General features: G+C 40.2%; 1 protein-coding gene across 2 annotated transcripts; it reads left to right on the top strand.

The window, feature by feature from the left end:
- On the top strand, positions 1–15,714 carry LOC117751485 (transmembrane protein 255B). Of its 2 annotated transcripts, none has more exons than XM_034563381.1 (9): positions 1–277; positions 925–1,067; positions 1,213–1,275; positions 9,766–9,855; positions 11,179–11,259; positions 11,673–11,758; positions 12,536–12,695; positions 13,067–13,213; positions 14,277–15,714. In XM_034563381.1, exons 1-9 carry the CDS (start codon positions 226–228, stop codon positions 14,499–14,501), a joined length of 1,047 nt encoding a protein of 348 aa, XP_034419272.1. In that variant the 5' UTR covers positions 1–225; the 3' UTR covers positions 14,502–15,714. The 2 variants fall into 2 exon arrangements, with proteins under 2 accessions (XP_034419272.1, XP_034419281.1); XM_034563390.1 differs by lacking the exon at positions 14,277–15,714 and adding an exon at positions 13,334–13,884.
- Positions 15,715–15,735: the final 21 nt, after the last annotated feature.

Below are 15,735 nucleotides of genomic sequence, written 5' to 3'. Positions count from 1 at the left end.
GAAAAGTTGAACTCGTCTGCGCTCAGAATCAGCTTTAAAGATCTGCATGAAGCCGCATTCTTTTTGATCATAAGCTGTTCCAACTACAAGAGGAATAAGCAGCTTGCGTGTTGCCTGTGGAGGATGGTGACTGTGTTTTGAATCTACAGGGACAACGACAACAACAACAACAAAAACGTCACTTTTTTTGAATTTCTAAAGATAATTCATCGTACTGAGGCAAACATGCAGCAGCCTGAAAGTCAGCCAACAGTGGCAGAAGTAGTGGATCCAGCAGGTAGGCGACACACGACAGGTTACAGCAGCATCTTTAGAATCATTAGGACATTGTTCTAAACATGGTTTCTCACCATAGTGTGCTTTAATTCAATGAATAGGGAACGTGGCAGGAAACACAGAGCTAATTTAATGTCTAATTCATTTTAGAAATACTTGCAGAGGTGGAGAGTATTTACTTTGCTTTAAGGTGTATTTCTACTTTTTACCTAAATGAAGTATCAGAGTACTTCTTCCTCCACGGGTTATACTTTGCTGATTGAGATTTAAAAAATCTACAATAATTAACACAGTTCATGCACAGAAACCCTTATTGATGGGTGATTTAAAACAAACACTGTGGCTGTGAAAGAAACGAAAATAAATAGTTTATAAAACATGCAGCTCCACCATAGCACACACTTACACTTGTGGATCTACATGTTGATAATTACTTGAGTGAGAATATGAGTGCAGGGCTTTGACCTGCTTTACATTGTTGTACTGGTATATGTAAGTAAATGATCTGGATTCTTCCACCACTGCTCAAAAGAATAACAGGAGAAGTTAAATAAGAGCATTGTGAAATGATTTGAGTCCATGCTTATTCTAAAGATAAAAGGAGGTTGGGGTTTGGGATAAAGAGGTCCTCCTGTCGTCCATCCTCAGCTCACTACCTGCGTCGGAGGAAAGCGGCTCTGTGGGTGACGGTGTCCCTGCTGGCTCTGGCTCTGGTGGTGCTGGCTGTGGGTCTGATCTCGGCCACTCGCACAGACAACGTGCCCGTCGCTGGATATTACGCCGGCATCACCGTGAGTGGCGGACGCCTCCTCATTCTCAATCCTTAAATGCATTTGTCCTCACACTGGTACAAGTGGCACTGACCTGCCAATCACAACATGTTATCAGATGGTGTGTGTTTTCTCTAATTATGTCTTCCACTGTGATCTGTTTCAGCTGAGTTTTGGAGCTTTTCTGGGTATTGTTGGTATCCACCTGGTGGAAAACCGCAGAGCCATGGTGAGTCTGACTCTCATGTCAACCCATTTAAAATCACATTATAATGATGTTTACAATTATTCCATCCCATGTAACACCTTTATGGTCTTTATTTAGACTCCTCAACTATATAACATGTGTACTTTGAACTTCAAGAAAAGTCTTATTGTTGCATGCATGTTTGGTATTTAATTATTTAGCAGCTTTATACATTTCAATAAACTTTGACGATGACAGCTGGTAGCTAAGTGGAGTATTAAGCAGCTAAATACAGATTGGCAGACACACAAATAGATCTCTAAGGAGAGTGAATATTGGACTTCCAATCTTCAAATTAATGCTAATGTTGCTTTGTAACTGGATGTGCTAACAAGTACACCGTATCGAGGTTTTAAAGGTGAAAATATGTGTTAAGAACTTGTTCTGCTGCAGTGACCCAAAAAGGAGTGTGCAGTTGTTAAATGATTTGGCAAAAGCTTTCAATGTGATTGTTGACGGTTTTATGTTTTGTTTACAACAACAGCTCGAGTTGTGTGTCGCCTTTTATTATTTCTTTCTCAAGGTGACTTTTGTCAGCTTTTCAAGCTTCAAAATATGTATTATCTAAAAATGAGGCATTGTTCCTGGAATATGGGACATATATATATATATATACCCAGTAAATTAGAAGATTATATTACCAACTTTGCAAATTCACTAAACTGTTTTACTGGAAATTGCTCTATTATGAGCAGGAAGCAAATCCGATTACTGGATGGCGGCCGTAATGTCTTCTTGGTCCTTGTGCCCGGGTCAGAGGACGTGACGGGTTTGTTGTCCAGGGAAGTGAATGTGATTGGCTGTAGATTTCTATGACAAGAGGGGGAATTGCATTAGTATCGGTCAGCTACTGACAGCGCTGCACTATTGCAGAAAGGGACACAAGTATAACATCATCAAAGGCCTCTCTGTACAACACTCACAGGTAGACTGACGACCCGTCTGAAAAGATTATTGACTCTATTACAATTCTCACATTTCTAACTTTGTGAGCAAAGTAAAAGAACACAATTAGAAACTCCACTTCGAGACTTTGAGACTGCTCTAAAAGAAATACAGCACAACAAAAGCGCCATGAATTGATCTCTAATCATTTGTGACAACGGTCCAGAGGCAAATGCAAGTGCTCAAGAGCCGGAGAACGTCAGAAGTTGAAACTGTTCCCGAACGTTTCAGTCGGTATCACATTCACAGCACATGAAACCCAGCGAGGACCGAAGAGGACACCTGTGACACAGAAGCTTTAGCAGATTGCGAGTCCTTGTTTTCCAACTGGTGATTTGTCCCAATTATTATCTAATTTTGCCAAAAGGTTGAAGCTTGGAAGTTGATGAGAATACAGTGTTATTACATAATTAGGTTTCTTGATGACTCATATGTCATTTATTCCTATTTTAGAATATTGTATTTGTCATTTCATAATTAAGACTTAACAGTCTATTTCCCATTAGCATTCATTATATACGAGACATTACTTAAAATATGGTGAAAAAGAACAAAAAAAGAGTTACAAGGAAGAAATAAAAGGGTGAGTGAAACGTTCAGGACACAACAGACAAAACCTGGATTTTAAAGGTTCTCTATGGTTCCTACATATTTTCCATTAAAGAATTCCAGACTTCACGGTAGTTTTAGACCATATTTGACATCTGAGCCTAAATAGCTAGATGTTTTTTTTTTTTTTAAATAAATTGTTTTAGAATCAGTGTTACAATTTACGTGACATTGTGAGCCTAAATATTGCCAAATAATTGCCAGAAGACTGTTGCTTGGAAGGCTACTGTTGCTCATACAAATCAAATACCACCAAATCCAAGTTGAATTCACAGCTGTTTAAAAAAACAACCAATAAAGCATAAATATAAACGTTAGCTTGTCCGTAAATTGAGAAGTGTTTGAATGTAACGAGGGTCACATTTGTTCTCATCATACTCACAATTATTTCAGACTTTAGCCTCAGTGTTATGATATCATGTCTGTAGCCACCAAGTAGCCTAATTCAAGACTCCTTTCACTGGATTCTTGTTTTAAAACGAGCCAGCTGGAAACATTTCTTAGTTATTTCTTGTTAGCTTAATTAGCGATCGAGCTACAGTTGCTCAATCCTACTCGTGAGAGTTGTTGCTTCAGCTGATAAGAATCTACCGTCTAGAAATGAGAGTCTGCTTTCTATCGGAAAGTATTTTGAGTTGTAAATCTGCCACATTATTATTGTGGACGTCAGCGTTAGCATCGTGTGCCGTGGAGCAACAATAACAGGAGCGAAGCTTTCTCAGTTCAACTTAAATATGTTCAACTTGAAATACTATTTGATTATAAAACATCCCCAAAGTGTCAGTTTATTGGAACCAGAGTTCATACGTTTAGTTTTGGTCTTAGTCTGAAAATGGTTTTAAGTCTCAGTTGAGTAATGTTTTCGTTGTTTTAGTCAACATTAAATCAGTGTAACTAAGTGTTAATTTCAGTCCAGTTTTAGTCAGTTTTCTCAGACAGATTCATGATACTGTTATGGATTTTGCTGAAGGATATTTCTCCTGGCTGTAAAAAATTAAATGAGAAGTAACCATACCTTGGATGTGTTTAGTCATCTAGACTGTGTTACTGATTCACCACAGGCCAATTGTTTCACATCATAACAGACTTATTGCAACAACAACAAACATTATTTTTAAGCAACAAAACCACTTAGGTTTAAGTAAAACATCACGGTTGGACTTCAAATAAGTATGTAAACTATCATGAATGTAACTTTACAACAACTCAACACTTTAGGACACAAACACCGGTCTCCTGGTTTAAAGTCCTGTGTTGTTTGGACCTCCTTTTATTTAAATTGACAAACACCATGTGTAATTATTGGTACAATTTAAACGGGATAAACTAAAATCACTCTTGCCCGTTGGCTCCCGTAAATGTTTTTTTATGAAATGGCAACTCATGGTGGTCCATGAATGGGGCGGAGCTTAACCTCTATTTGATACAATACTTCAGAAACCAAACAGGTCTGACAATGATGGCGAGTAAGAGATACAGTCTGAAGTCATGGTGACCGCTGATGCTGTGGGCCCAGCCGAAAGGAAACAAAAATATTCAGTGTTCATGATGATGTCATTCTTCATATAGCCTGCAATTGTTATTAAGCAGATCATGTTGGTTCATTTTAATGGGTCACAGACATTCATCCATTCTAAATAGTACATTTTAATCTTGTCTGTAAATGACTAGTGATCGGTTAACAAGGGTTGGCTATCGGTCAGGAAAAAAAAATCTAAATTGACGTTGGCTATTTTGACTTGTCTTTACCAACCAAAGGCATCATTTAAGTTGTGGGGGAAAAAAGGACGTCAACAAATACTTATTGGAAACATTTTTGTTGACAAAGTTACCACTGATTTTAACTGCTTAAGTGCTAAAACCTCAAAATGTCCAATGAAAAACATTCAGGCACAGCTCAGAATGATGATATGAGATGACTGGTATATCAGTGTGTGTTTGTGAATATTTAATGTGGCGTCCAGGGTGTCGCTGTCTTGCGTTACGCTAGAATGTACCTTATCTAATCTGGTCTGCACAGATACCCTTCAAAGAGCTGTTCACATGAGAGTGTGTGTGTGTGTGTGTGATAATACATCCAGCTCAAACTAAAGCGCTTAATTCAACAAAGATAAAGACTACTAAATAACACTTTCTGTGGGCTCTCACTCCATTTGAGTCCTTGCATTGTTTCACTTCTTGTGTGTGTGTGTTTTGTGTGAGAGGGAAAGACATCGACAAAAGACCTTTACTACCTGCTGCATCGGTCTGCCTCTCCGGCATGGCTCCCAGGTCTGTGCTTTAAACTTTAATGATGAGATCGCTGCCACACTAGCGCCGGTCTACGGTGTCTCTTATGAGGCACATGTGGCACAATGTTCCTCTCACACAGGTGTCTTCTTCCCATCCTGTGTCTGAAGCTCAGCACTGTAACACGAGAGCCGGCTGGCAGAGCGAGGTTGCTCATTAAAGAACAACTACTGTAACCAATGTGCCGACAATGCCGGACATCTGAGATCTCTTCCCTTACTTCCTGGATCTCACAGGCCTCTCTCTGCTCCTCTGACCTCACAAAGCAGCAGATGGAGGCCATGATGTCGCTATCTCAGCCAGGCGAAAGTGCGGGGAGATCCTTAGCTCGGTCTGTGTGTGTGTGTGTGTGTGTGTGTGTGTGTTTGTGTTTGTTTATCCTTCTCTCCACAGCTAATCTTTTTTAAAAAATGGAGAAAACTGATTAACTGTAACGTAATGTAAATAGCGGTAGTAATAGTAATAGTTTAACAACAGCAAAACTATATGAAAACACAAATGTACAACCTGTGCAGTATAATACAAGTCCCATTCATCCAGTTGTATGGTAACTACTTCCCCAAAAAAAGTAATTTTCTAGTTTGAACTGTTCGCAGGCAGAAACAAGTTGATCTTCTGTTGCCAAACAGACACGTTTCCGGGTTGAGTGGACTGCTTCAATTGAGCAATTCAAATGTATTGTAATGTACTGGAGTGCTTTGCATGGTGATAAATATACAATGATAAACAAATGCACGACAAAAATAGAAACATGAACACATGAAAAAAATAAATAGCAATACACCATAAAAAACAAGCAAATAGAAGTAGATCATCTAGAATATTGAATCAACATTTTGTTGACTTTATTATATGTTGTGTCTATTTGTGGCCATGATTACAAATACATACAGATCAGTCTACCTGAGGACATGTTTTGTGTACAATACATGTTCCAAAGTACATGTATGATTTATGTACAAACACACATAGCAGCATATTGCTATGATTGTGGCCTTTTTGTTCTTCATGATTGTACCAGAGTGCATAAATGACTTGATTGTAAGTCATTGAGCCGCTGATTAAATGCACGTTAACACACATTAATCAATGCTGGAGAGGGTTTGCACTGGATTTTATTAAGTAAATGTGTGAATATTACCAGATAAATTCAGCTCAGGGATTCACATCTACTGTGGTCCTATAAAAATGGAAGGCATCTACTACAAATAAGTATAATTACCAAATATCTACAAAATGGCTATGATATCACTCCTGATAAGATTTGAGTCAGATTTATTTTGGATAAAGGTTTAGTTTGTGGTTTTGCTTGGCTTAAAAAATGTGGCACAAAAAATTGTAGTATGTGTTTCAAATTGAGACAATGTTTTGGTCATAAACAGACAGATTGTATTTTCTTCTGTGTGAGAGAACGTAAATATCAACAGCTTACACATAATAAGGTCCATAGAATAAAAAACAAGAGACCAGCCCTTTTCATGATCACATTTGTGCTCACTGACTCTTGGAGGAAGCTTTTCAAAATCTTAATGACTTGAATATCAATACTTTTTTTTCTTTTCGTCTTATCTTGTGCTCCAAAATGTTTAAAAAGGATGGTGGAGCATGACATCCTGTCTGTGGACTCCTATCTGCGCTCACCCTGCTGCCCCTAAAACAGGCTTCACTGCCCTGATACACTGAAGGATTTCTTTATGACTAAATGCTTCATGTAGCTCATGTTCTTTGTTCTGTAGTTACCGCCCGTATCTCACGGACCGTCGTCCTTTTGGTCACCTTGGAGAGCCGAGCGGGGAGCCTTTTTAAAAGGGCCGTATTTTACCCAACAAGTTTCTTATTACCGGCGTGTCCAGCTGTGGTCGTGATTGGTCACTGGACCACTGAGCAGGGGGAAAAGACCTTGCAGCGGTCAGCGACTTTAGTTACATAACATGATGGGTATCTTTACTGAAGCCATAAAATTCCCCCTTGTGTCTTTATCCCTTTGCCACTGATCTATTCTCCTCTAAAGCTTTCATCCGGCGTGTCTCTTTGTTCTTTAGTGGCTATACTGGATATTTTAATAATAATGTATCAAATATTTTTTCATGATGAACCAACGCAGAATTATCACCTGAATCTGAAGCTCTTATCAATTTTATGGAGCTTCATAACGAGGCTCAGCTCCTCGTTTAGCTGTCCAGTCGACAACGTTTTGTTTTGGTTCCCTCTCACTTCATTTTAAGCATCAGAAAGCAGCTGTTTTCAATGAAAAAGCTCTAAAAGCCCACTGAACACGACCTGCTCATCGCCAAACGACAGACACAGTTAACAACTAGCTGGTGAACATCGTGGAGCATTTAGAAACTAAAGGGCTAGATGAGAAAACAGAGCTAAAAGAAGAGTAAGTCTTGGTCTCACGGTCATTAGGTCTCCACATGAATGATAATGTTGCCTCCACGCCTGCTGGATATGTAACTAAGCAACCGTTTGCTAACAAGTGTTGCCAAATCAACTTCAAAAGTGATGACATATCACTACTTGTTTCCGCTCCCCTTAATTGCAGACTTAAGAAATGGTACCAGCAACCCGATATATAAAAAGTCTTCAAAAGTCTACCAGTACAAGAAAAAGTGCCTCATTTAGAAATCCTACTGATGTAAAAGTACAGAAGTAATATAGGCAAAATGTACTCATGTAAGTAAGATGTTAAAACTTGTAAACGTAGCTATCACTATAAATGCAGTGCAATAAAAAGTCAATTAGTTCTCCCTGAAATGCAAGTGAGTAAAAGTATAAAGTAGCATGAAATGGAAATAATTGAGAAAGTACAGCGCTTGAGTAATTATACTTTGTTTCTTTCCACCACTGGTCCTTTTAATACTTCCTCACTGACTCGACTCCTGAGAGCAGAAAACCATCTCCAGTGTGTCTGTGAGTCTTTCATCTTTTACAGCATTTGATTTCAGTTGTATCGGGGGAGATTCTGGGTTTTGGCAACCGAGTGTGTGTCGAGGTGTTTTATGTGCTGGCAGCTGGTGCTAAGGTAATGTGAAGTAATGCCGTTGTCAGGCTCTATTGTCTCTGCTACTGGCCTCATCTCCCACTTGCAGCCCATAAAAGCAGAGTCATTTAAACCGCTAATGAAGTGGAGAGTCTGGGCCAGAGGCAGATAAAACCCGCCAGAAAGGAAGCGTATTTTCTCAGCCCGGCTATTATTTCACTTTATTCAGGGCTATTCATTTTAAATGTCCCTTGTTCTCATATCCGTTTACTGAAGGTTTCTCAGCCTTAAGTGCAGCCTGTGGTTGATGTTAATTGGAAATCTCACTTAATCTCACATTTCCAGAACAGCTCCAGCAAACGTCAACCTGAACCTCAATCAGCCGCATGGAGTGAACACACCTGAGCAGGTGTGCAGCGCATCTAACGATTCATCCTGCTCGCATCACAGCCTCATCTCTCAGAAAATTAATATTTATTAGAAATTAGAAATAACCATCATTAACTATTTTATTCACATTTGATTTTCTTACCGTCACAGTAAGCCAAGTGAAAAAGGCTGTTGACTTCAAATATTAATTCTCATCCTTTCTTGGGAGCAACTTTATTATTATTTTAGGGTTGGTAGTTTCAATTGACAAAAAAAAAAATTAAAAAAAATACAAGAATACAAACAAAAAATCTACCGGAAAACGGTCTTGTTGTTCGTGGGACTTTGGGACCAAGGAAAGTAAACAATAATAAGAATTACTTACTTGTGCTTCTTCAACTTCATCAGCATAATTTAACCAGGAAAGGACTTCATGGATTAAATACATTATATTAAAGTCTGTCAAGAAAAACTGAAGATCTTAAATGGCATCAGAAATCAAGAAAAGGAGAAAAAAAGTCTCCTCAAATAAGTCAATTATGTCCATGTAGCATCGTTAGCTAAATTGATTATTTCACGACTATATAAACGACTTTACCATCTTACTTTTTATTGCTTTTGGGGACAAACTGCTTTTTACCGCATCTCCCATTAGATCCATTTTTAAAAGTGTGTTTTTAATCTGCTTCAATACAGCAGTTCGGTCCTGGAGGAGCGATTGAACGGACAGTAAGCGATGCTCAGTGATAAAGTTCAAGATCAGACATCTGTGATCAGCCAGCTGGGTCTGCTGGTGTGTGTGGGGGGTAGAGGGGGGGGGGGAATATGACAGAAAAGTACTTACAAAAAAAAAAGTACATTAAAAGCTAAATGGTGTGTGTCCCAGATTTAAGGTTCTTGATCAGTTTTCAGATTATTGGGCTCAGTTTGCAGAATTGTGTGAGATAAGCGACATTGTGTGTGTGTATGTGTGTGTGTGTGTGTCAGATTGAGAGAATTAGATTGACCTTGCTAGTACAAAAGGCCGTCCCTATGTCCTGCCCATAAATTTACCCACAAAGCACATCTGCGTTGGCAGAGCAAGAAGCCGTACATTTCCTTTATCGTCCTGCAGGACGGACGCTGCTAGCGACCAATCAGGCCACACACGTCACACGCACATACGTGTGTAAAAGCTTACAAGAATGTATACGTTGCCTTTATATTTACAGATTCTGGCATATTGATAAGTTATTAGATAGTCAGGAAAATGACTTTGCCGTCTTGATGTCTTTAAGCTGGTGGCAGCGATCATATTCATCAGCATCGGAGTCATCGCCTCTTTCTTCTGTGCCATTGTGGACGGGATCATCGCTTCAGAGTTCATCGTAAGTATAACATCTATTTACATGCTTGCACTGAGAAGAAAGAAATACTAACTAATTCACCTGTTTTTCGTTTGAACAAACTCTCAAACACACACCAATTCAATTACACATGCTAAGGCCTACAGACACGCATCTTCAGACTGGCACAGATACATCACTGAGATGAGGAACCAGACCACCTGATCTCAGGGCCCGACCTGCAGAGCGCAGGGGCTGATTACATTAAAAAGTTTAACAACTTGTGTGAACACTCTTGTTACGATGCAAGCAAATACACACTACATAAAAACACAAAATATGCACCAACCGAAGATACATACACTTTTTCAAAAAAAAGAAGAAAAATTAGCAAATGAAAAGAAATTCCACAAAGATTTTTATCTCCCTGTTATTTCATCCTGTTTCACAGGAAGAAGCCTCATTAAACTTTAGTTGGTTTAATAATAATAATAATAAATCAAATTTATATAGCGCTTTTCAAAACACACAAAGACGCTTTACATAAGGCATAGACAAACTAAACTAAATAGAAAGACAAAGAGCAAACAAAAACAAATAGAACATTTCAGGTAAAAAGAAAAAGAAACATAATTTGTCCCCTTTATGGCATCAGTCAGAAGACCATTACAAACTCTCTAGATTTTAAACAACTCCCAGACTAAATGACTACATGTGAAAATTTAATTTGTAAAAAAAAAATTAATTACTGAAATGAAATGAACAGAAAATGCAGCGAGGTCAAATAAGGTCACGGCTGCTCCCTTACTGGATATCTGAGACGTTCTGGAGACGCGGACACGAACGCCTCAGTTTGTCACATCAGCCTCATGAATTTTAATGAGTATCTTAATGAGTATGAACCAGAGAGTTTAAAAAGATGGCACGAGTCACTGATATTGATCAACAGAGCTATCAAACCCTCTGCAGATACATTTATTTTGTGCTCACGGGACAGTAACAATCATATTTATTGCACCTTCAAGCTTTGGACAATGAGGATTATTAAATTACCTTTCACAATATATAGAGCCCGGGGAGGTTTATTGCTGTCGCGTTCGTAGTTCAGTGCGGTGGACGGGTTTGAGCTGCCGCACGTTGTAAAGCTTCACTGCTGCAGTGACACAGGAACAGGATGGGCAGAACAACACCAACCAGGGTTCATGCAAAAAGTGCATCGATATTGAAACCCTTAAATTATAGAGATTTACTGGAGAAAAGAAAGAGAAACATTTAGATTACAGCTGTGGTGTATACTATATCAGGTTGTGTGTTTGTGTATTCAACACATCAGTCTCTTGTCTCTCTTAATCTTTCCAACACCAGGACATAAGGCCCTTGCAGGAGGACATGTGTGACTTCTACGCCAGTGGAGCCGGCTACGCCTACGACAGCTACTATACTGAGGTGATTCAGAGACAAAATAACTATCACCGCTTTACATTTGTGTTATTGTCTTTTACATGTTGTACATGTTGCTTGAAATGCTTTTTAGGTTAATTGTAGGATCATATTCGATGTTCTTGCATCCCTTTTCTGCTTAAATTCTAAAAGAAATCCACAAAGTGTGTCGTGACATCTAGTGGTCCAATGACGTTACTGCATTTAAAACAACGACTGCATCTCGTTCCCTTTGCATCGAATTATAAGGAAATGGAAGTTGTGGAAAAGATATGCTGAGATATAGACAGTTGTCTTCATGCAAACCGTTTGTCCAGCTATTGTATTTGTTTTCTTGAGGTTAATAAAACTTTGATCACAAATGATTAAAAGCTGCCAGAGCCTCTTTAACTCATCAGGCCTCCCCTCCCGCGCTGCAGGTGACGTGCCGTTCGTTTGACAAGGCGTGCAAGCTGAAGCTGAGGAGCAACACCTGCTACTGCTGCTACCTGTACAACTGTGCCAGGTGAGCAGCCACCAGCTGTTGGCCTTTGTTGAGCCGTCCGTGTGGGACCTTACTCGGGATAAACAAAGCATACAGCTGGCTGCATGCTTTAATCCCATTCACTTCAATGTGCTTTACATTACTGCAGAGTAATTTCATTCCAACTTTTTACTTCCAGGCACAAGTCAAACTATAGCAGTTATCTCAGATACTTGAAGCTTACTGGTGCAAGAGTGTCCGTCACAGTGAACGATAGTTCAATGCTGGCTGCATCTACAGGCTCCACTGTTGGAAAAAATCACTCTTAGGATGTTGGTACTTTCTTGCATCAAAGAAGTTCCTATTCTACAGCCAACTTTCAAACCCAAGATGTTGAGAGTTTTCCATGAGCTCTTGAATGCACACCAAAGAGGAAGCGCTTTCTAATCCCCCCCATTTGTGCAACTACGTTACTCGTTATTAGCCGATGAGTGGCTAAATAAAGTCATAAAGTAATGGACAGTGTGAGGGATTCTTTGCTTTCTTTCTTCCCTCCTTGGAAGGTATAAAACAAGAATAAATACTGTGATTTGCTGTGGAAAATGGTTGCCATATATTTGCCCTTTTTTAATGGCAAGACATTTAGTTTGAGCATTACCCGCCTCTCAGAGTAGAGCGGTGCTTTTCCCGCTATGACAAGTGAAATGTCTGCTGTGAAGAAGGCCTCTTGGAGGCCTCTTGGACATACGATTTGTGATGTACGGCCAGCAGTCAGATGCAAAGCGATTAGGACCAACTCCTGCTCTCTCCATCTTCCAGCACAGAGTTCCACACACAATACTACGCGTTCACCGGGGTCAGCAGCTGCTGGGACGTGATCCACCTGCACCGCCTGCTGTGGGCCTCGGTGGTGCTCAACGTGCTCGGCTTGTTCCTGGGCATCATCACCGCCGCCATGCTCGGAGCGTACAAGGACATGGTGAGCAGAAGTCCCAAAAAAGAAAAAAAATTAAAGTGCATCTTTAGTGTGTAGGCAAGAAAAGAAATCCGTTACTTTATAGCTTTGTCTGAAATACAATTTTGATTTATGTGCGGATGTTTGTTTCACTGCCTCACTTACATGTTCCAACACTTACTGCTCACACATGAAATACCTAATTACTTATATTCCCATGAGTCAATGTTTCAAAGACATAATAAATGTCTCCGATCTCATACATTCTACGTGCTGATCATACCTCTTATGTGATGCGTTTCATGTGTAACTGCACGCTCGCTCACGTTTGCCTTCAAGCTTCATTTGATGCTTCCCCATCTTACCCGAAAGCGCTTTCCTCCCGTTTCCTGCAGCAGAAGCCGACTCCTCCGGTGGCTGCCAGCCCGACGCCGCCCCCCCACATCCTGTACAACCCGACGCAGCACATGGTCACCTACGCTGGCTTCTGCCCTTCAGGTCAAACGCTGCCCACCTACCCCAACTATCCAATGAGCATGCAGGTACACACACACACACCCTAATAGAAGACAGTTGTCACAGAGCACAGGCGTGAATAATAAAAAGAGTTAATGTTATTTGTGCTATTCTTACTGTGAGAAAAAGGCAATATTCCATTCCAGACTATTAGTTTGGCAACCAGATGTGCAGCACTGGATCCCATTTCCTAGCACAGACGTTTAACTCCAACATCAAAGCACCGGATCAGAAGAGAAGTGATCGTCTGCACTGCTGCCGCGTCACATTCCCAAAAGAGAAACACGCCAATCATACTGCTGCTCGTCTGCTGGGGGATGAACCCGGTTTCTTCATCACAAAAATGATTTGATGGATGACTATGAAATGTTGACATTCACGAAGCCCAGCTGGTGATCGTGACTTTTCCTTTAGCGCCACCAGGAGGTCGACATGTGTGGTTTTCAGTGCAAGATCTCAAAAGCCATCGTAAAAAAAATATCATGAAATGTAGGCCAAACATTCATGGTCCCCTCAAGAGGACTTGTTACTGGTTTCTGGATCCTGTAACTTTTCATCTTGCGCCATCATCGAGTCAGTTTAATTTGTCCCATACTTTAAGATCAAATACATGCAACACTAATGACATTCTCATCAGCCTCAGATGTACTTTTGCGTTTAGTGCTAATCAGCTGATATTAGCATGCTAACACACTTAACCAAGCAAATGCACATACTTGCTAAACATCAGCATGTTAGCGAGGCCATTTTGTTATTGTTACATGTTATGATTCTTCGTCTGGTATCACTTCATGGGAGGATTTGTTGTGATGCCGGTCGGCCAAGAACCTGTTGATGCTATAAAATGAACCGGGACAAAGGCTGTGATTTTTAAGCAAGCCAACCATTAATTAGCAGAGGCACAGTTTTTAAATCATATTATGGGGACTCTGGCTGAGGATTTTCTCCTCAATGTATTGCTGATTATTGCTATCATTTGCTAAAAAAAAACCTGTCTGCAACCACATGAAACTACATGAAAACCATGCCTCACATAAAAATGTCATAAATAAATGTAGGTATCTTTGGCTCTCCCACTCCCCTCCACAGCATAACAGCAACTACCAGCCCCCTGCTACTCCGCAGATGATTCCTGAGGGAGGCACTGCCTCCAACTCCTGCCTGTCTGAGGAGAACCAGAGCCAGCAGCCCTCTCAGACTCAGCCACAGGGAGCCACCCAGGAGCCGGGGGGCTACATGCTGACACCCAACGCTCCCGTCCTCTACGGATCCGCCTACAGCCCCTTTGAGAAACCGCCACCGTACGCCTGCTGAGCCGTGAGACTGACACCTGGGGCGTGATAGAGAAATAATATCTTGATCTGGTTGGACTGAACGTAGCACAAGACATTTCATGGGTGACCTTGTAGATGGACCAGAGAGCTTCTCAACTACACTGTACTGATAGATATGCTACATTTCACGTGGTGGCACATTATATAAAACACGATTACGGTCTTTCATGTGAATTCATTCAAGGAAACGGTTGGGAAATAGGCTTTTTTTGTGGTTGCTTGCGTCTCGCGAGTTGCACGAGGAGATCGATACCTCTCAGCAGCCTGCTAACTGAGTTTAGCACATTGACTGGAAACAGGGGGAGGGGGGGGGGCACCCACCAGAGCCCTTAAATCTCACTAATTAACACCATAAATCTCCATAGTTTAATCTGCACAGAAAGGTCTTTAACTGTGGACTAGAAATAGAAGATGCCATCTCACCCTCAGCAAGAAAGCAAAAAAAGTGTATTTCCTAAAACGTTTTTACGTAAACCTAAAGCCGGCCTTCAGAAGCTTCCATATTACATGTGAATAGGTGTATCATAGTATCCTTGACCCGATAGTTGTTTCTATTCTAATCTGCGTTGACTAAAGGTCGTCATTGTCTCACTATATGCTAAATACTGTAGGAGTAATTACAAAAGGGCTTTCTTGAAATGTGAAACTGAAAGTAAACTACGATGATGTTGCCGTTACTTCATTATGTAAGTGTTAATCATTTAATGTGCACTTTAAAGTCAACACACTGTATATATTATTGATGATGCATGTTAACTGCTGTGGGATGGGATGCCGTAGCTGCTATAAAATAAATTATGTACTAAAGAGGCACCTTTTAAGAAATACATAGTCACTGATGCACAAAAATAAATGGGTAGGGCCTTCGTCAAAGTCTGTATGATATTTTGGGAAATGTGCTTATTTGCTTACTCGCCCAGAGTTAACTGATCAGATTGACACCGGTCTCAATGTTGTGGTATCAATCCGCTCATGTCAAGAATGTGATGGAGCATTTCCTAACATGATGAACTGTTCCACATTTAAGAGTTTCACCAGTACTTCTTTTACTCCAGAACCAGGTGTTTTGATAGTATTGTTTCAGCTTTAAGATGAACTATACATGTAGATCACACAATGTCTTCTTACAAATAAAAAGTTACATTCATGAGGATTACAAGTATTTTGTTCAACTCAATACAGTCAGAAGCTGTATTGGAAAAAGCTAGTTTAGA

Source organism: Cyclopterus lumpus, chromosome 3 (genome assembly GCF_009769545.1).
Source record: "Cyclopterus lumpus isolate fCycLum1 chromosome 3, fCycLum1.pri, whole genome shotgun sequence".
Taxonomy (NCBI): Eukaryota; Metazoa; Chordata; class Actinopteri; order Perciformes; family Cyclopteridae; genus Cyclopterus; species Cyclopterus lumpus.
The sequence above is the reverse complement of the archived record's forward strand: the minus strand, read 5'-3'. Positions and strand labels throughout refer to the sequence as shown.

Bases quoted from the DNA above. Each gene is read 5' to 3' on its own strand.
- LOC117751485 (XM_034563381.1), top strand. From the start codon at position 226: ATGCAGCAGCCTGAAAGTCAGCCAACAGTGGCAGAAGTAGTGGATCCA. The intron at 1,068-1,212 runs GTGAGTGGCGGA...GATCTGTTTCAG, and splicing joins GATATTACGCCGGCATCACC to CTGAGTTTTGGAGCTTTTCT. The intron at 13,214-14,276 runs GTACACACACAC...TCCCCTCCACAG, and splicing joins ACTATCCAATGAGCATGCAG to CATAACAGCAACTACCAGCC.